At 37.9% G+C, this 20,359-nt stretch overlaps 1 protein-coding gene across 23 annotated transcripts in view; it reads right to left on the bottom strand.

The window, feature by feature from the left end:
• NEB (nebulin) overlaps nt 1-13,127 on the bottom strand; it is a 118,564-nt gene extending 105,437 nt beyond the window's left edge. For 11 of the 23 annotated variants that reach the window (XM_084288871.1, XM_084288872.1, XM_084288852.1 and 8 more), the window contains exons 1-14: nt 13,038-13,125; nt 11,612-11,677; nt 8,802-8,846; nt 7,096-7,299; nt 6,047-6,154; nt 4,468-4,572; nt 4,042-4,146; nt 3,841-3,945; nt 3,023-3,127; nt 1,897-2,001; nt 1,593-1,700; nt 992-1,108; nt 231-332; nt 43-150 (exon numbers count right to left, since the gene is read on the bottom strand). In XM_084288871.1, coding sequence (XP_084144997.1) covers nt 43-150; nt 231-332; nt 992-1,108; nt 1,593-1,700; nt 1,897-2,001; nt 3,023-3,127; nt 3,841-3,945; nt 4,042-4,146; nt 4,468-4,572; nt 6,047-6,154; nt 7,096-7,299; nt 8,802-8,846; nt 11,612-11,644 — 1,350 coding nt within the window. In that variant the 5' untranslated portion in view covers nt 11,645-11,677; nt 13,038-13,125. Of the gene's footprint in view, nt 1-42; nt 151-230; nt 333-991; nt 1,109-1,592; nt 1,701-1,896; nt 2,002-3,022; nt 3,128-3,840; nt 3,946-4,041; nt 4,147-4,467; nt 4,573-6,046; nt 6,155-7,095; nt 7,300-8,801; nt 8,847-11,611; nt 11,678-12,289; nt 12,317-13,037 lie in introns of those variants that run through there. The other 12 variants (XM_084288864.1, XM_084288865.1, XM_084288856.1 and 9 more) reach the window with 3 other exon arrangements.
• Between the last annotated feature and the right edge of the window lie 7,232 nt (nt 13,128-20,359).

The following is a 20,359-nucleotide window of genomic DNA, read 5'->3' on the forward strand; positions in this document are numbered from 1 at the left end:
ATAAAAGTATCATGGTGAGAACAGAATGACTGCCACACTTACATCACTCTTCATAGCTTCAACTTTCATACAGTGCGTATGATGTGGGTCCTCAAAACTGCCCAAATAGTGCCCTAAAATATTCTTTTGATATGCATCTTTGTATTTTACCTGGAAAAATAATCACAAGTTGATAAATAAAGGTAATCAAGAATGTTGGTACAGAAAGAAATGAACATAAAAATACATACATCACTAAAATTCTTTAGAACGCTATCAGTCTGAAACTTTGGTGTGTCACAGTAATTCATGCTTGTTCCTTTTGATTGTTCATAGGCTTCTTTGTATAATTTCTGCAAAAGAAAATAATGTCAGGTAATAAAGTAGGTTGCACTAAAACTCACTCACAAAACAGTACAAATAACAACAACAAAATCAAGAAATGATTGCAAAGAAAAGCTTTCCCAAAAGACTGAAAAACAGATGGCCTTTTTAATTTTCAATGCTTATTAAAAAAAAAAAAAAGAGAGAGAGAGACTTCTTAGTGACTTCTGACACTGAGAATTATGAAATCTCTTTTCAAACATATGAAAATAGGAAGAAAGAAATCAAGAAGGCCATTACGCTCTTGAAGTAAGTAACAAGAACACAGCATATATGAATACATATAAGTACTACATATTTTATCATTGTTGACATCAGCTGAAGTTCCTTAAGCAGTAAAGGAAGAACTTCCATCTCGTGATCCATTTTGCACAGGAATCTAAATGAACTATACAATAATTAGGTATCACCATAACATGCTGCAAATATTGTTACACTCTATTGTTATACTCTGCTGCAGAGAAATGACTATACTATACTATTACGGTCACTAGTATCTCGTGACAGATAATAGGTTTATAAAACTAAAATACTGAGAGATCCAATGGAGAAGCCTTGTGAAGAAATTATGAGTTTGGTTAATTGTACTTGACTGAAAATTATCCAGGTGTACTTTGACAATACTTACATCACTCAGCACGTTTCCTGCAGTTTTCAATTGCCTCAGCAATGGGTTCTCTGTGGCAGGAAGCACATTATAATCTGCATTAGCTTTGTTCTTCTCATAGTCTGCTCTGTATTTTGTCTTTAAAGAATAAAAAAGGGGTGAGGTTTTAAAAATCAGTATTAGAAACCAAACATTCACTAACCTATATCACCTTGAAGTTTTCGGGAAAATTCTCTCTCTTTTTTTTACTTATGGCTCATATTGGCAAAGGACCATGAAAAGCACTCAGATCACGTGAGTGCAAGGATGACATGCTGGGAGACAGAGTCGCAAAATAATTGATAGTTATTAAGTAGATGTCCCCACCTCTAAGCAGCTCACCAAACATTTTGATTTTTCAAATATCAGCTACCATCTTGGAATAGTCACATTCTTATAAAATTAATGACTTAAGATAATAAGCTTGGCTAGGAGTCATTGTAAGCTTTGTAGTGGAATACACAGAATACATCTTTTGCACAGAATAATTTTTTTTTGACATTTGACAAAACAGCTTCAGCACAAACAGTCCTGACTACAGAACTATACTCTGGCTAAAGAAATGGGAGAAGTTGTCACATACCTTACTGACATTATTTGTAACTCGCTTATTAGCTTCATATTCTGGAGTCTCAGTCTGCATAAAGTAGATTTGGTCTTTCATGTTTTCAAAGTCTTCCTGGTATTTTCTCTGTTAGGAAGAGAGAAAAATAGAGAACAATGTATCAAGTGCAGTTACATTACAAATCAGCCACCCATGAAGTAGCTTAAATAGAAAAAGAGAAATACAGCAAGTGGAGCAGGAAAACTTGATCAGTATTTGCCGCATTAACACAAAGCAGAGGATAAAGCTGTTCATTTCAAGATTTTCTGAATAATTCACTTACCATACTTATATTTTCTGCATTCATTTTTGCAACTGCAACATCGTAGCAGGGAGTTTGACTCCACTTGCCTTTGATCTTGTTATTATAGTCCTCATGGTAAATAATCTATAATGAAAAAAAAAAAAAAATCCCCAGTTCAATTTTCACTTAACAAATTTGTTTTTAAAGTCTTCTTATTAAATTTGCTCCATACTTTACATCTGCATTATAACCACTTCAGCAGTTACTGTCAAAATAACCTGACATATGATTTCACCTAATGCTCCAGTTTTCAGTTATTTCCTTTGGTACCTTCACTTAACCAAAAAGTAATAGGTGAAATGTCATCTACTCCGAAAGACTTAATAAGAAATACTCTCTGTGAGACATCATTAAGTTATTCCTCCAGTTGAGTTATGTTTTCTCACTAGTCACATAATATTGGTGCATAGTATTAACCATCAGTTAAACTAGAATTTATTGTTATTCCTGCTGGAACTTGTTATAGGACGTAAATGGAAAATCCTTTCAATATATGGATTGGCATGGTGTGTGTGATTTCTGTTAGACTATATTCAAGCTGATGGAAATCAAGTATAAACTGTTTATACAGAAAGTTTAAAGCATTTTAAAAAACAGTTACTTTAGCAGTAACTGCTTAATTAAACAAAACATCTTATTGATTTTTGACTCAGTTTTCCAAATGCATTTTCAGCCACAATTGCTTTATCACAAAAATACAACTTCTTCAATGCCATTTCAACTGTTAGCACATTGATAAAGAATGTATAATGCCAAAAATAACCATTTTTTTCTAAATTTTATTGTTTTGTAGATATACAGGTAACTATTTTATTAATTTCAAAGCAAGCAACTCATTTAGAAAACAGATATATACTTATATTTCACTGTTTACTTATAAGAGAAGAGTAAAATGGATTTTTTTTCTGCTTTCTCTTGTAAACATTTAAAATGCAAAGTAAGAGAGAAAAAAAAAGAGGAAGAATGGGAAGCAATGTGTATGATAGAAGCAAATGTTTTGTGAAAGCTAAATTTGCTGACTAGAATGAAGCTTTCTTTAAGTACCTTTTTGTCTCTCTAACTCCAAAAGGAAGATTTCTGCAAAAGAATTCTGCATTCTACTCACATCACTCAGCTGCCTCGTCACTTTCTTGGCTTGTTCCACGTCAGGTGGGTCTGGCAGAGAAGTATATTTAGATTTTCGTTCATCGTGCCCTTTTTTGTAGACAATCTGAAGATAAGAAAGAGGTAATTGGTTACAGTAAGTACCCACTAAAATCGCAATAGAGTATTTACTTCTAATTCTGCTAACACCACCATTAACTAATACCGGTCTGTCCACAGTTGCTGCAGCTTAAAATCTTTCAATCACATTTATTCTGGAGAAAAATAACATGGAAAAAATTTCTTGATAAAAGACATCAAAAAAGAAACAGTTCCCTAGGAAAGTTTTCAAGTATACTACTCTATTTCTCATGATAAACGAGACATCTGCAAAATTTGTGGAAGTCTTTATGTGAAACCTGAAATTTAGTTGAACAGTTACATGTCTGTGTCAACAGGAGTATCAGCAAATAGGATCCTGAGTTTGCCTCACAAACTCCTGAGTTTTCTTATTGCTGTTTTAGAGATACAGATTTGTAGATCCACCACAAAGCCCAGTGAAATGGCCTTACAGCCAACCTAGAGTTTCTCAACACATTTTGAGAGACAGAGGTCTTCTTACTGATTATCTCGGGAGATCTTCAATTATTTCACTCATAATCCAACATCAAATTGCCAATGGAATACATACTTCTCTACTGAACTAGCACTACTCTCAGAGCTGACTATTAGTGCATATCTATGCATGTTTATCTTCTGTTTTGTTGCAAAGTCCACCAAGAAGCCTACCAAATTACACTGCTGCAGTGATCCACCTGTCTATCAGGCTTTAATACTTACATCACTCAGAGTCTTCTGAGCTTGTGCCACCCTTCTAAGTTCTGGGCTGTCATTGTATGGATAGAATAATGTTTTGTCTCCTTCCCAGTCTTCTGTATAGAGTTTCTTAAAAACAGAAAAATGCCAGAATACAGAATGAATTAATATCTGATTTGGAATGTTTCTTAAACTTCAGCTGCATAAACCTGTGATTTTTCTTACCTTACTGAACATTGCTGTATTTTTTATTGCATTCACAAGCTCTGGGGCATCAGGAGGAAGTAAATACTTGTCCTTGTTCTCCTCCCAGTTCTGTTTATATAAGACCTGCACAGAAAGATCAGCAGGTTGGTTACTCTAATAGTAGAAAAATATTTACATTTGTTAATTTGTTGTTAGCCTGCCCTAAAGATTTTTGCAAAGTAAAAGTCTCAAAACAGTCACATTTAAAGACATCAACTGAAAACATTTAAAGTATTTATAAACATTTAAAGTATTTATACTTGCTTCGATCAGTTTCTTTTCCAGTGCTTGTAAACTCTTTTAGAGATATTGTTTCAGCACCCTGAGCTCAGAACCTTACTTCTATCAGTAACTCCATGATCCATTAATGTTCACAATGCTCCCAGGAAGTTACAACTTGCTCACCTTGCTCACTTGCTGCGATACTTTCTTTGCATGTTCTATATCCTTGGCCTTTTCATCGACGTGGCAAATAGTTCTAGCAACTTCACCAGCCATGCGGTATTTAACCTGGATCATACCAAACAACATTTATATTTACAGCAAAAGCTGTCATTTTTTTTTTTTAAAAAAGCAGAATATCAGTATTTGAACACTTAATACTGCAAACAGCCCAAATCTGAATTCAGTAAAGCATTTAGGTACATGTATGTGATTAACCTTTACCGTGGACTAGCTGTCGCTGAGAAATAAAACCTATGGAAACAAATTTATTTTGCGAATTAACCAAGAAAGAAAAGCAGCTCTGAGACTCTGTCAAGAGCTGTGAACCCAAGTGAGATGTAGTGCCCTTCTGTAATGCTGTAAACAGAGCTCTTTCCAAGAGTACTTCCATCCTGCATAACGAGATAGAGAGATCCCCATGCTACATAGTATGTCTTAATTTCACAGTCCATTACCATGGACCATACACTAGCTGCAGTTCCAAAAGCAATATAGCCACACCACCATGGCAATCTTGGGCACAAAATGATCCTAATGCAGTTATACTACTCCCAGCTTGACAGCAGGCTCAGTCAGTCAGCATTGGTGCGTGGACTGCTGTACCACATTCCTCAATATATCCCAGATCAGGAGTGGAATAGAATTTAGTGGATGCTCAGCTCCTGAACACCGGATAGATTAGGTGTCTCCCCTCTAAATTTTAGGGATTGCCATTCTTAGGGACTTAACTCTCCCTATTCACTGTACAAAGAATTAAGATGCTTTGGTAGGCAGCTTTCAGTTTCCCAAACTGTGAGTGTATTGCTGAAAGGGAGACTGGAATTGCTTAAAAGAGAGGAGGAGGAGGAGCTAGCTTCCAGAACTTTAAGCATTGCATCAGTGGGGCAATTGTGCCTAGGCTAGCTTGCAAAAGTAAATCATTAAGATTCACACAGAGGGGACAAAGAAGGAGCAAAACACCTTGGAAAACCCAATATTAAATCATGAGATGTACAGAAGTTCATTTTGCAACACTTGGAGAATTTTAGTATCATTTTTTCCAGTTTTTATGAACTGACTTTCCATTGCTTTATGAAAACAAAGATGTTTAAACATGTTAGAAGTAAAATTCTATGGCTATTCACCCAGCACTCAACTTAACCTCAACAAAAATTTGTCAGGCATATCATCCACGATGACTGCAGGACATACTGTGTTGTATCTTCAAATTCAATAATATCAGCATCACCATCATCTCTTGTCTGTATTTTTCAAACCTCTTTCTCCACAATGAAACAGGACTATTATTCCACTGGTCAGGAATAATCACGTCTCCCTTACTGAAAGGCCTAAATTCCAATCTACATCACAGAACTCAGATTGTCATGTACTCTGTATTCCTTGCTCTTGTAATCTTGACAGTTTCTGCTAAACATTCAGGTTGCCTCATCAGCATATTATCAAAAAAATTATCACTTCTTATCTAACATTTAAAATTATGATTCAATTGGCTTCTTTACTACTCTATGTTTTTTTTTTTCTTATGACATTTGATACCTACCTCACTGAGCTGGTCTTGCACTTTCTTGATTCTCCGAATTTCTGGGGTATCAATTGTGGAAGCATATGGCTTTCCTTTTTCTTTTCTAAATTTTTCTTTGTACTTGTTCTGAAAGAAAATAATGACAAATGTAATTAAGACATGTCTTAAAACTCTGGCAGAAATGTAAACAACAATTATAGATGTATTCATCTGGTTAGTGTAGGAATTTTGGACAGATCATTGACTCACACAAACTGGCATTACTCAATTACATTTGCAGAGTTATGCTTATTTTAACCAACTGACTTTCTTCCATCTGACACAATGGAAAATATCCATTTCTATCTTTAGCTTGTTTTGGATCACTTCTAATTGAGTTTATTCTCATTAGGAGTTTGGTTTTAATAAATATACAGTTACTTGTTTCAGTAACCAAAGATAAAGAGAATTGTTGTGTGAGCCTAGCATTCCTAGACCTGTGATCTCACATAACCCTTTAACAATGAACACTGGTGAGTAACATACATAAAGGTTTAGGAAAAAGGATCTGACACCATCTTACATACATGCAGTGCAGTTGTTTTCCACCCGTTAAAACACAGTACAGTACTGAACTACTGGACTTTAGTTTCCCATACCAGGAATTTAGGTAAGTACTTGTTCCAACATACAAAAATTTTTATTTGATGCATAGAGGGGTAGAGAAATATACTACTATAAAAATATTAAGGTTTGCATTCCAATAGACATGGGCTTCTGTATCTTTACTTGAGTATCCAAGTCAGATAGTGCGGGAGTCCTATTAACTGACATCTACGAAGATATTCAGACATCTGCCTCAAGCTACTTTTTGTGCTTAATTACTTAATGCACCTAAGCAGGAAATGGGCAAGGCATGAGTTAACTGAAAGAAGGAAACTTCCTGCTCCAGGCAAATAGCACTAGTACACATCATGAAGTGAAATACAGAAGTAGCGAAAATAATAGCATGAAGGTTTGCAACAATACCTATTAAACATTTTTAATATTGGTGTTCCTAAACAAATAAAAGACATGGGACAATTTACCTCACTGAACAGGTCCTTCATTTTATTACTGTGTTGCAGATAAGGTGTCAAAAACTTAGATGTGTCCACTTTTGTCCGTATCGTCTTCTTTCTGACTGGAGGTGCTGCATCCTCAACGGAAGGTTTTTCATGCTCAACAGTATATGTGACGGTTTTAGGACCTGTGAAGTCTGTGGTAGTGGTCTCAGTGATCTCAGTGATCACCTGGGAATAAAGAAAAAATTACTTGCTTTGCAATTATAAATCTTTTTATTATCATTATTATATTTATCATATTTTACTTTAATTATATTTTAATTTTATTATAATTTTCCACCTCCTCTGCATATACAAGGATGCTCAGTTGCTACTCTGAAACCACTTACAAAGTGGAAAAACAGTGACACTTCCTATTGGGAAAATATTCATACTCATATGTAACTCACCATTCCACAATACTGTTTTCAAAAACTGATACACATCAGACACAGAAATAATCATGCAATTGCTCCCTTTAAATCCAGTCTGGCTACAGATTTTAAAACACCTGATGAATTCAATGGCTGGCTTCATCTTAAAAATAATATGATGTTCTTCAAAAGTATAGTCCTAGTCTATTTGCTCAAACAGTATTCATTGAATTATATTTTGTTAAATTAAAACTATAGGAAGACTTTGGGAACAGATCTTTTGTTTGTCAGGAAACACACATAAAGTGAACCACTAAGCTTCTGTTTCAGCGTAAGTCTATGCCATAAAGAATATTTCATAGTAGCATACCAAAGAATTTATTATATTTGTATTAAAAATATAATATATACTATATTAATTTTTATATATTATATAATTATATAATCTATAATTATAGATTATATAATCTATAATCTATAATATAACTCCTTGTTAACTCAAATATTTGTTACCAGTGACATGAAAAAAATCTGCAAATGACCACAGTTAGATTACACAAGTAAAGGGAAAAGAACTAATATGCAAACTGGTTTCAGGCAGAATCTTTATGTATTTATTTTCCTAAAAATGTTACATATAATGCATGCATGTCCCTATTGCTCATATATACATATCTAGTCACATCCTCAATAATTCTGTTCATCTTTCATCTTTAACACTAATAATTGTGTGGTTTGGGGGGTTTTTTGTTTGTTTGTTTGGTTGGTTGGTTGGTTTGTTTTTCAATATGTTACCTAAGAAATCTTTTAAAGCCTGTTTTTCTTGTTAATAACAAGAAAAAAATAAAAATATTAAATAAATAAAATAAAATTCATTATTCATTATTAATTAATTAATATTCATTAAAAAATGAAACCTGTGTTTCATTTTGTCAGCTCCTGTGTAAATTTAGCTGCTGGGCAGATGACACAGTGCAGAACAAAAACAAGCATAGTCGTTTCCTGACGGACACATCCACAGTTCCTTCTGATGAAAACCAAACAGTGGCAGGTGGCAATTGCACACATCCAAGTCTAATCCCAACTGCAGTCCAGAAAACAGATAGGACAGATACCCTGCACAAGCTAGAAGTCCTCTTGGTCAGTATACAACAAGGTCTTGGAGAGGAAATAAAGGATTTAAGAAGGAACTGTTCACTGATAATTGTCTGCTTGCTATCAAAAATGAATCCTCAGAACACAGAAGGTCACTAGTTCAGTTTTACATATTAATTACATGCATATATAGATCACATGCAGTTTCACAGGAACTTTTACCTCATGTGGTTCACCCTCCTCAATAATTGTCTCCTCAATGTAGTACTAGTAAACAAAGGAGAAAAAAAAATCATTGTTAGGCCAGATCATACAGAATAGTAAGTTGTAGCTTCTCTTAAAAGGACTGTTTTAAAAACACACTTCTGGAGAAACACAGCTGTAGTTCATAGGTACCTATCCTTGATGATATTGAAGATCTTTTACATTTTTGCATTAACGATTGGATTTTTTCTGTATGTTCCTGAATCTTCAATGCATTCCAGAGATCTCCTAGACTGCTTGCACGCAGCCACAGAGCCCTTCCAGCAGGCGCTGGGATGATTAAGGCCATCCCTGAGCACAAGGGCTGTATCTGTGAGGATTTCTCCAGCTGCCTCATGAAGTGCCCAGAGCACTACACCCACTCTGAAGCTGCAGATCTGCAGGTGAAGCAAGAACGTTCCTCCTTTTGCCACAAGCTTCCAGCCTTCTCCATCCTGACAGCCAGCCCCCATCCCCTGTTTAACCAGGGTTTCCACTCCCTCCCTGCCATGTGTGCCTCAGGCTCTCGTTTCTCATGACGGCACTGTCAACTCTTCTCTTCCCTGACGGTGCAAGTCCTGCTCACATCTCCCTTTATCAACCTGCACTGCCCCTCCGTGACCTGCCGGAGCACGGATCCCCTAGGAAAGACGAAGGCTGGGCGCTGTGGCAGGCAGAGCCTCAGCCCCAACGGGGAGCCCGCAGCCGCCCTGCCGAGGCCGTCCCTGGGCCACACAGCAAATGGCGGCCGCGCGATGGCGCCATCCCGCCTGCCCGGCAGCCCGCTATGGCGCCGCGGCAAATGGCGGCGGTGCTGAGGGCCGAGTCCGCCGCCACACTGATTACCTGACAGAAACCAGGTAAAGGTGTTGCTGTGGGAGCGAGCAGCAGTTTTATCGAAAAGGTATTTAACCTATTGAAAAGGTAGTTAACTGTGGTTACCTTTAGCAAGGTAAAAACTTAACATGTTACCTTTGAAAATCTCCTCAACAATCGTTTGCTCAAGTTCACATGCCTAAACTGCAGGAACCAAAAGCTCTTTCAATCAATCCATTAAACATCTGACTAAAATTTAAGCCCTTTTCACAAAGTTGTTCTTCAGGCCAGGTTCACGTAGCTGGCTGATACTTTGCAGTCCATCTCTTAGTTTTGTTTTCAGGCAGTTTCTGCTCGCTGACCCTGTAAGGTGTTTGAACCACCTTCCCCAAATTCTTCAGTTATTCAACACTAAAAGGTTTGCATCATTTCCTAATTTTTGTACATCACAAGCGGCTACAGTGTCCTGTGCAGACTAACAAATCCAGAGAAGGGAAATGCAGTATCTTAAAATCCTCAGCATTGCCTCAGCCACTCATTATTCAACCATAACATTCTACCCTTTCTGAAGACAAATCTCTGATAGAATTCATATAGGTTTAAAATAGAGGATGCATATAGTTTGAAAAAAAATCTGGAAAGGATTAATTAGCTTTAAGATATACCAGATGTTATTGTTCCTCTTTACTTTCTCTCTTTAAATATATTGGGGGAAGCTACTACACAACCCTGGTCTGCCTTAGCGATGTGCTCACAGGAAGGCAGTAATCAAAAATTAAAATAAATAAATAAAAGATTAAATAGACCTGTGCAGACATAAAGCCTGACATATAATAAGTCCAGTATCGACAAATGAACTTTGACAACAAATAAATATACATTTTATTACAGAGCGCACACAATGCTCAGGAAGCATAGTCATAACCTTATAATATGAAACAATGAAGAACTAGTGTCTTTTTGACTAGGTTGTACAACATGTGTGTGTTTCAATGGTCTTATTTCCCAATACATATTTAACTAACTCAACTAGCAAACTGTATGACTTCATTCATTATTTAAATGTTTTGAAATTGGCAGCAAGGGCTCAATGTTTTTATACCGCCTGAAATCAGCAACCCATTGAATTTGGTGTGGAAATAAGAGTTCTGGGACATGTGTCTGCAACTCATGTTTATTTTCTTCCTCAAAGAGCCAAGCGGTTTGTTAGAATAACTGATACATTTACTGATACAAATTTTCATGTCAGATGGTAAGAAAGTAACAAGACCTTTCTTCACCTTGTATATTCCCACAGCATTTGTTCATAACAGTAAACTATAGTTTCTCTAGTTCCTTGGGATTCCTTTAATCCCATCATTAAGACTAAATACTTAGGTGTATAGCTGTCAGTTTAAATGCCCAAACAGCAAATGAATCCCTGACGCAACTCCACAGATACCTGCACAGGTGTAGGTCTGTCTAATTTAGCTCCATCTCTGCAGCTTCTAAGACTAAGTGCACTACTGGTCAATAGTATGTTGGAGGGGAAAAACTGCTTTATCTTTGCATTGCAGTGGGCAGACAGACAGAAGCCAGGCTAGACAGTGGCTTCCAAAGTCATCCTCTCTAGCATGGATTGGATGACAGAGGGCAAGCCAGGGGGAAAAGGAGATGGCCCCCTGCATCTATAATTATGCAGAAGTGTAACCACAAAACCTCGTGATGGGGGTGTGGGATGGTTACAATCCTTTTTTAAATGCAGAAACTATGACAGGAACCAGAAAGATTTTGCTCCACTGAGAGCAACATTATGCTGTTGTTGTTGTTTTTTACTGATCAAACCATTTAGCAGATATCTAATCAAACCCTAATCTTCAGAGAGCAATCAGAAGTAACCATCTATGCTCATGAGCAGTGTCTTGTTAAAGTAGTTAATATAATCATTCACAAGGCAGAAAACAATTAATCCAACTTTCAGATTTTCTTCTTACCTCCACAACTTCCTCATATTCTTCCTCCTCCATTTTGAGGGTATTCTTCTGTCTTTCCCCCACTCACTGGTCATGCAGTGGATGAAAGTATGAATATACAGTATTAGCCCACAACTGACAGTGAAAAGCAACCTGTCATGTTCATAAAGTGCATGGGTCACAGTAACTAGCAGAATTATTACACTGTTATTGGCTGATCAATTGAAGAACTTGAACAACAGAAAGAACTAAAGTTGGGATCTGCCATTACTTTGTTTCAGATCATTATGGGAAAATGTTGAATTAGGTTTGAAACACTGAGTAAGTATCAATACCAATATCAGTTACAATTTTGGACAAATACTTTAATAGTTGTAACACTAATACTAGAATTCAGTGAAAATATTAAAAAAAAAAAAAATACAGGAAGAGATTTCTTGAAGTATGATTTGATTTTTTTTTCCATTACAGCAGTCATATGAAGATTTTTCTTTGAGACTATTCTGTACAATTTGGTTGCATTATTAAAACTTTTGTATAAATGGGAGCTTTATCTGCATATTCTGCTATATTAATTCACAAATAGAAATATAGTGTAGAAAAAGATTGTAAATAATTTTTAAGTGCCCTTATGTTAATCAGGCAATTTCACTTTTCCCAGCATTAGCCTATGCATGTGCTCTTTTTTTTTTTTTTTACATCCCGTGGCTTTTTTCTCTATATTTCTTCAGACCTGGAAAAGATGAAAAATCCACTGAATTGGCTGAATTACAAAGTACAGATTACTGTCCAAAATGAACTAATTAACAATGATTTTGCTGTGAGGCACAGTTACAATTTTCCACCAGGGAATATAGCCCCGTTTCTAATGTCGGTACGGGATGAGGCTTTGCAACAGCTGTTCCTGAGTCCAAAGATATTTGCCGTGTAAGCTAATACTACCAAATGACAGGGGGGTTTTGTTTAGCTGGCTAAACTGCAATTCCTTCTGAGGCAAGTGAAGTCTAGTAATGCAGGTTAAATATAGGAACATAGGATACTGTCCCTTTTTAGTCCCAATATGTTGAGAAAAAAAAAATATGAAAAAAAAAAAAAGCAGAATATTATCTAATAAAATAAATGAAGAATAACTCAGTCAAAAATTGGCACATCCTATGATAAAGTAGGCAAAAGTTTATGAACAACTGTGCAAGAGCAGTAGGGACTTGCACATAAGGAACTTCTCTGTACAAGTTGTCACGATTATAACCTTCAGTTGCACTTCCAAAACCCAGTTTTGGGCCCTTTTCTCTCACTGCAGTTTCCGACCAGTCAGTTATTCGGCCAGACAGAAAATCTGATTCCCATGGGCAAGGCACAACGGCTAATTTCCGAAACTACAGAGTCAGGAAACAGCTTTAGATCCTAATCTAAGGAAAAGAAGCCAAATGTGATTAGATATCCTTACCAGCAACATCTAGTAAATATCCTTAGGAGCAAAGCCTCTCCAGTCTTCCCTCCTGAGCAGTGCTGGGCGAGAGCGAGCCTGGTACATCAGCTCCTAATTACGCATGTGGCCAGCACAGCCAATCTGGCTCCAGCCCGCTCCAATTTCAGCCCTAAATATACTTGGTGACCCCCGAGGAGGCCACCTGTTCTCAGCAACATGATGGAAAAGGGAGCTGGGCTCTTCTGTGCTCCCGAGGAACCCCAGGAGATACCACAGCTCAACTGAACTTCACCGGGGCTCCGCTGAAACGGATCCCAAGGCAAATCCCAGGGAGCATTTGAACAGAAAATAAAACATATTGTTTTTTGTCTTTCAGAATTGATTATGAGTTTGAATTGACAGGGTTGATTTACAGCCTTTATCGGACCTGAATCAAAACTATCCAGTTATCAAAACTGTCAGGGGCTGTAGTGATAGGGCAAGGGGTAAGGGCTTTAAGCTAAAAAAGACTAGAATTAGATTAGATATTGGGAAGAAATTCTTTACTCAGAGTGGTGAGGCACTGGCACAAGCTGCCCAGAGGAGCTGTGGCTGCCCCATCCCTGGAGGTGCCCAAGGCCAGGCTGGATGGGGTTTGGGCAGCCTGGGCAGCTGGGAGGTGTCCCTGCCCATGGCAGAGGGCTGGAATTAGGTGGGCTTTAAGGTCACTCCAACCCAAACCATTCTATTATTCTATGAAGCAATTCTAATGCACTGTTTTGGAAGATCAGGACTTACACGATGAATGGAGCAGAATCATGGTGAGGATAACTGAAAAAAACCTCTTAGGTCATCTAGTCCACCTGCATTATAGGATTGCTTCAGCTCTTCAAGAAGGTGCATTTAAAAGCCAACGCCAGCTCTGATCTTCTCTTTTCATATAATAGATCACATAATTCAATATGTGATTGTCAGGAGCCCTTAAGAGACACCCTCATGTTCCTTAACTCTTTCCAGAGGTTAATATTTATATCCAGATGAAATATCATATCTCATTTACTACTGCCAAGGATTTTATATCTTACGCAGAGCTGTAGATCATTCTGTTTCTCCTTTAGGCAAGCTGTATCCTTTTAATTATTCAGCATTTGCTTCACTAGGTAATCCTTCCTCCTTTTAATATTATTCCTGTTTATATAGAAGTCCTTCAGTTTCCTAATATCTCTTGAAGATGTCCAGAAATTAATATAGCGTGTCGATGGAGTTTCATTAGAGCGGTGTCAGCCTTAGATTCTGTTCTCTAATCCAGTCAGTTCCTGTGCGTGTGCATTCCAGAAATAGCTCTCACAGTCATTTTTCTCCAAACTACTGCTTTTCAGTTGATTGGATACATAACATAACATCAAAATAAGTAATGACAAACCTTTTTGAGTAAAGGGCCAATTATTATTTATTATTATTATTTAACATTTAATTCTTTATTGTTGTTTCCAACTCAAATCTCTGTTGATCTAAAAATTAGCCTCACAGCCAGCGACTCCATCCGTCTTCTTGGTTCTCTTCAGCAAGTCTGGATTCAAGGCTTCTTTTTCACACTCAACAGTTGTTGCTCTCCCTGTAAATGACATTCCCCATAGTCACTGCTACAATATTAGATGTTATTATACCTCGCTCCAATCACCTGATTTAAATGTTTGCTAGATCACCAGAAGCAAGTATCCCTCTGTCCTGATGGTTATTCTGACAAAATTAGAAAACATTTTAATACAGGATGCATTTTTTTGTAGTTCTCTTGAAAGTTTCTGCCAACAGTCTCTCCATTCTTGATACTCTCTGCAACTCTCAGGTTCCCAGAGCACCACAATCAAGTTCTGTTGCAGTTCATTTCAATATATCTTAATTAGGAAGACAATAGACGAGGCCAAAATCACATGAAAGATGCAAGTACCACTTTTTCTGGTGCAGAAATGCAGCTGGTTTTGGTGTGAGACATGGCAGATATTTAGCAGCAGACAGTTCATGGCTGGAAATGAAGCATGGAATAACCAAACAAGATTACTGTAGGGGTTTAGGAAGTCAAACTGTTACTGCTGAAACACAAAATTGGACAGAACACAAGAGGTATGTTCTGAGATACATCAGAACATGAAGAGGGAAAAAGAGAGTGCTCTTAGGTCATCCAGGGCTGCCCACAAATATTTCAATCCATTCATTTGCCATTCTGCTCTATGATTCTATGAACTCACAAATATCTGGATATTTACACACATCTATATAGAGATAAGTTCTTATTCTGTATTTATATATAACGCATAAACACATGCACTGTGGAAATTAACTACTACGCTCATTGTAACGTATCATTCACTTCTCAGGACTGTTAAAGCAAGTATTGCATGCTAAAGTGGAACATGAATGAGGCAAATGGAATAATAATGGTTAATATTAATTTATTTTTTCTTCGTTGCTTCCCCTGACAGTGAAAATTTATGTCTGTGACTCAGATTTCAAGCCACTGTTTGCTGGAGTATTCTGAGAATACTGGCCTGACTTTCCAGGGAACAAGTATATCCAGACAATGAGCCCTGCTGGTAGGTGACAGCCTGGCAGGTCGTGTAGGGGTAGCACACCAGGACAGATTATTTTATCTGCAGTAAATAAATATGCACGTGCACAGCAGTTTTGAACTAAAAAGACAGAATATAGAGGGAAAAATAGGGAGGATTAATGACTAGGGACTAAAGGACCACTGCACTGTAAGCCCCTACACACCACCCAGGAGGACAAAACTGTTACAGAAATTCTGGTTTTCTACAGCCACCCCCAGCCAGTGCCATTTCTTTCTCAGCTTGAGCGTTCATTCCCTTGTATTTCTTTTATAGCACATCTCTCTGCAGATTCCACATTAGAGTTCAGAAGAATTTTAATTAGCCAAGGCTGGATTCCGTGTCATGAAACCTAGGCAGTACAGATCACAGTAAGCTGGCAATTACTTCTTGAAGGCAAAGACTTTGAGGTTCAAAAGATTTTCTCTTCATCCTTGCATCTGTTTGACTGAAAATTACACGGGAAATCTGTTGTGCCAGATTACATTGGCTTCTCTGTGTCTTGCCCTTTGTGTGGATAAACTTACTGACATCAGTGGCGCTATATTTAACACCCTGAGGTAACCACTGGACCACCCGGATTTAACAAGCATTGTATCATTGTACAAGGACATATTTTCATACCTCCTTGTGCCATTGTCATTATTCTTGGACTGTCATTATTAGCTTACTTTTCATTATTTTCACCTTTCCTTTCTGCCTACCATATTTTGCACAGGAAAGTTGGGGGAAAAAATCTTGTACTGGGGCTGTCTCCCACTTGATATCCCAGTGGTTTTGACTTGCTGCAATATTAGAAGCATCTGAGCAAGGCATTTTCATGATCTCAGTACTGAATCTGCATGTCACTTAATTTGGCAATATAACTTTGATTAAGCAAAAAAAAATCTGCCCTTTGAACACATGCCATGCATCTCTGCAATTTCTGTAACTCTTGCAGCCTAAGAACTGAGTTATGGTTTTAGATGTACAAGCAAAGGAAAAGGCAGTCTCCTGAGGCTAAACATCCTTATTTCTCAATATTTGACTTATTTTTCTTTCTACTAATTATCATGCTGTAAAAGTGGCACATAATCTTAGAAATATGCAAAAGCCACATCACAAGAACTTCTGCTGTGTTCAAAGAAAGAAAAGCTTACACAAGTAGAAGTTGTACATTTCTAATGGCTCAACTAAGCTTTCTTTGCACTAGCTCTGGGTGCAGGTACAAAATTTGCAGATGATATGAAATTTGAGGAATGTAACAATGTGTTTCTCTTTAAAAAAACAAACTCTAATCAACTCTTCTATACCACAGAAATGTGCACAAACATCTCTTTCTTGTAATTGTTTTGAAACGACTAAGAACATCATCTATTAGCACGGATGTGCTGTTGACAGAGGTGGCTATGTGAGGAAAGGCTGTTCCAGAAGCACGTTATTTGGTTCAGAATCAGCATTCACACCAGCTTACCTACACAATTTTTAAACCTCAAAGATCCCCTGCCCACAACCTCTGCAGCAGGGGCAGACAAGTTTAGGTGTGGTGTATAGGAATATTGCAGTAGGTTGGGAAAAAAAATAATAAACTGAAAGGCTTGGTTAGACAAATGCAAGAGCAAATGCACAAACACTGTCAGTGACTGTGTCTTGGCTAAAGAAGGAAAATTTCCATCTGACAGGAAACTTAATTGGCTAAACTATGGATAATCCTAGGAAGTGCCACGCTGCATAACACTGAGGAACAATACTTGCTGTCTCTGCAGGGCAGACCTCTAGCCCCAGGACAGGGAGCCGTCAGCACTGGGGTGCTGCACACAAGGCATAAATCCATCTACAGCTGCAGCGATCAGGCCTGAAGCACCATGTCTGTGTCCCGATGTCCTGGAGATCTGAGGCGTTCAGGAGTCTGAACCTGACAACGTCAGACCCACTGGTTTGTGAGGAGCCCTGAACACAGGAGGCAGGTCAGTACCTGACGATGAACAGTGTCCTAGTTCATTAACAACTGACTGTTTAACTCACTGGTAATCAAAACAAAACAAAACAAAAGGAAAAAAACAACAACCCACAAACGAATGAAAAAGTTTCTTCCCTTGAGCCTATTTATTCAGATCAGAAATGTCAGAATCAATGCCTATGTATTTATAAAAGAAATAAGGTCATTTATATCACAGTTACATTTTCTTACTCCTGTTAGGTTATCCATCCAACCAAGACAAGTATTTGTAAACACGTTTTTAATAGAAGTACTATGGAAGTAGGGTGGGGTTTTTTGTTTGTTTATTTATTTTATTTTTTAGGAAAGGAGACGTGTTCTAACAAGATGAACTTCACCTCTTACTCTAGTGCTGCTGATCATCTTTCTGAAAGTATTAATAGAAAATATTAGATCATAACAAATAATTAGATCATAACAAATAATATGTCTGGAGGCAAGGCAATCAAAATGCCATGGTTAAGTCATCCACAGTGTCTTATTTGCTTGTTTATTTTTTGCTACTGACAGGTTAATACATGATGAGTAGCTGCACAAGCTACCAGCTTTTCGGTACTGAAACCAATCGCTTAGCATATTGCCATGAGTCAGAAAGACTTTGCAGGAAGGAGGGAATATCAGTATGAAACCAAAACTAATTTCATCCTTCCTGATGCTTCTGGAGACAGAAGGAAATGCTGCCTCATGGGTCAAGTTGTTTGGTTAGGCGATCTGTCTACGGGACACAGCTTTTGTTTACTGCCCACTGCCACCCTGCCACTGGTGAAATTGCAATCAGTACTTTTTTTCTGATAGTCCAAGCCACAAAATAAAGTCCAAAGAAGTATTAACCCACTGCTTGATGGTCTTTGGATATATGACCAAATTCTTAGTAGAACAGTATTAGCACAAAACAAAAACAAACCAACCAACCAAAAAAAAAAATACAACCATGAAGGTGTTTCACTTTCTTCTCCGTCTGACATCTAGGTAACACATGATCATCGCCCCATACTTTTTCAGATAAAACACTATTTGAAGTCACAGGGAAACACGTATGTACCTTGTTGTTTGCCTGCTGTGGTTGTATGTCCTCAAAAACCACATACCAAGGACAGTTCTCACACAAAATAATTGCTTTCCTTGTCCATTTGTTTCAATCTTACACGGTCACCTTGCTAATGCCCAGTAAGGATATTTCAAACATGGAATCAAGAGTGGATTCAAAGGGAAAAACAAAAGAAATGAACAAATGAACACCTGGAAAGAATGTGACCAAGATGCCAAATACGTGTTTACCTTTTTCCAGCTGAGTTTCATGAAGCAGAGAGAAATCAGATAAATAAACGCGTCTTAACCTAGAGGTCCAAATAGTTGTAGGAATTTAAAAAATAATATAAAATACAAAAGCACTACAGATATAAATCACAATGTAAAGGATACAGTATATTGCCACGAGACATTCCCACCCAGCTAATGGTCAGCACTGGCCTTGGTTATTTTGTTTTCCTCCATCCAAAGGTGGCCATTTGCACGAAGGATTGTAGTCCTCACTTGACAGCATCTGTCACAGCCTCCACAGTTCTTTACTTAGATTATTTGCAAGTCTTAAAAGAAAACATTAATCAAAATATGATGTCAACAGCCTAATTTATCCCTCCTGCTAATGCTCCCAAGACAGCAACAGGGTTTTGCTCATAGGCACTAAGCAGAAAGAAGATACACTGAAGATTTCTTCAGGGAGACAAAACCAGCTCTGATTGTATCGATCAGATTTCCAAACATGAGCTTGTGGGACAAACTTAGCTATAGCATACAATTCTTTCATATGCAACTCAAAATTTCTAGTTTTCCGAGTGTTAACTACATTGGTATTAACTAGGGAAGAGAGGAGAGGTTCCTTTCAAATCTTTCCTCCTTACTTCTATTTATAAGGTAAATAAACTTCTGTATTTTTAGGAGAGGCACAAACATCAGCTGTAAATCCCAGTGAAAAGCCATGCCTGGTTCCCAGAATTTCAGTTCTTACCCTGTCTCCAGCACTTAGCCCTTTGGTAAGCCCCTGTCTTGCTGTTAGGCCATAAAGATAACACAACCCTTGTATCTTTCCCAACCTTTTTCACCATTTTTACCATTGCTGCAAATCATCAGCTTACAGCAACTGCTCTGCGAGCTGTAGCTGTTACCTGTTAAGCAGACTGAGCCGTAATTTACAGCCACAGATGCCCAGAGAGCAGCTGCAGCAGGAGGAGGTGCAGTGGGAGACAACAGGTCTGCTCTGACTGTGGGGCAGAGAACCTCTGGAGCCAGGCAGGTGCCAAGAACCACAACCCCTTGTAAGTGCTTGTATAAAAACAGTGGGGTGAGGACCATGCTACATCCCTCCTCCTTTTTGCTGCCTACTGTTTCTCAGCATTGGCAGGTCTTTTTGCTGTCACTCCCTAAAACAAGCTCCAATCATACTAATGCTGAAGGAAGAAATCTCTTTCTTCTTGGTGGCCAGCCTCAGCTGCACACACAGGAGTTGCCACGCTCAGTAGTCACAAAGCAGCTGGCTGTTGGGGCATGGTCCCATTTTCTCACATTCTGCCAATTTATTTCCCTGGACTTCTCAAACACCTCTCAGTTGCTATATATGTGTTCTTTCCCCAGCTTCTTAACAAACTCAGCAGACTCAGAGTGAATTTAGAAGCACTTCAGTGGTTTTTCATGAAACTGAGGTGAAGCAATTTCTTGAGAAGGCACGAGCCAGTCCAGGTTCATTTATATCCCAGTCCGCATTCAGATCAGTTATTAAG

This window comes from Netta rufina, assembly GCF_964035555.1.
Source record: "Netta rufina genome assembly, chromosome: 6".
In the NCBI taxonomy this organism is placed as follows: domain Eukaryota; kingdom Metazoa; phylum Chordata; class Aves; order Anseriformes; family Anatidae; genus Netta; species Netta rufina.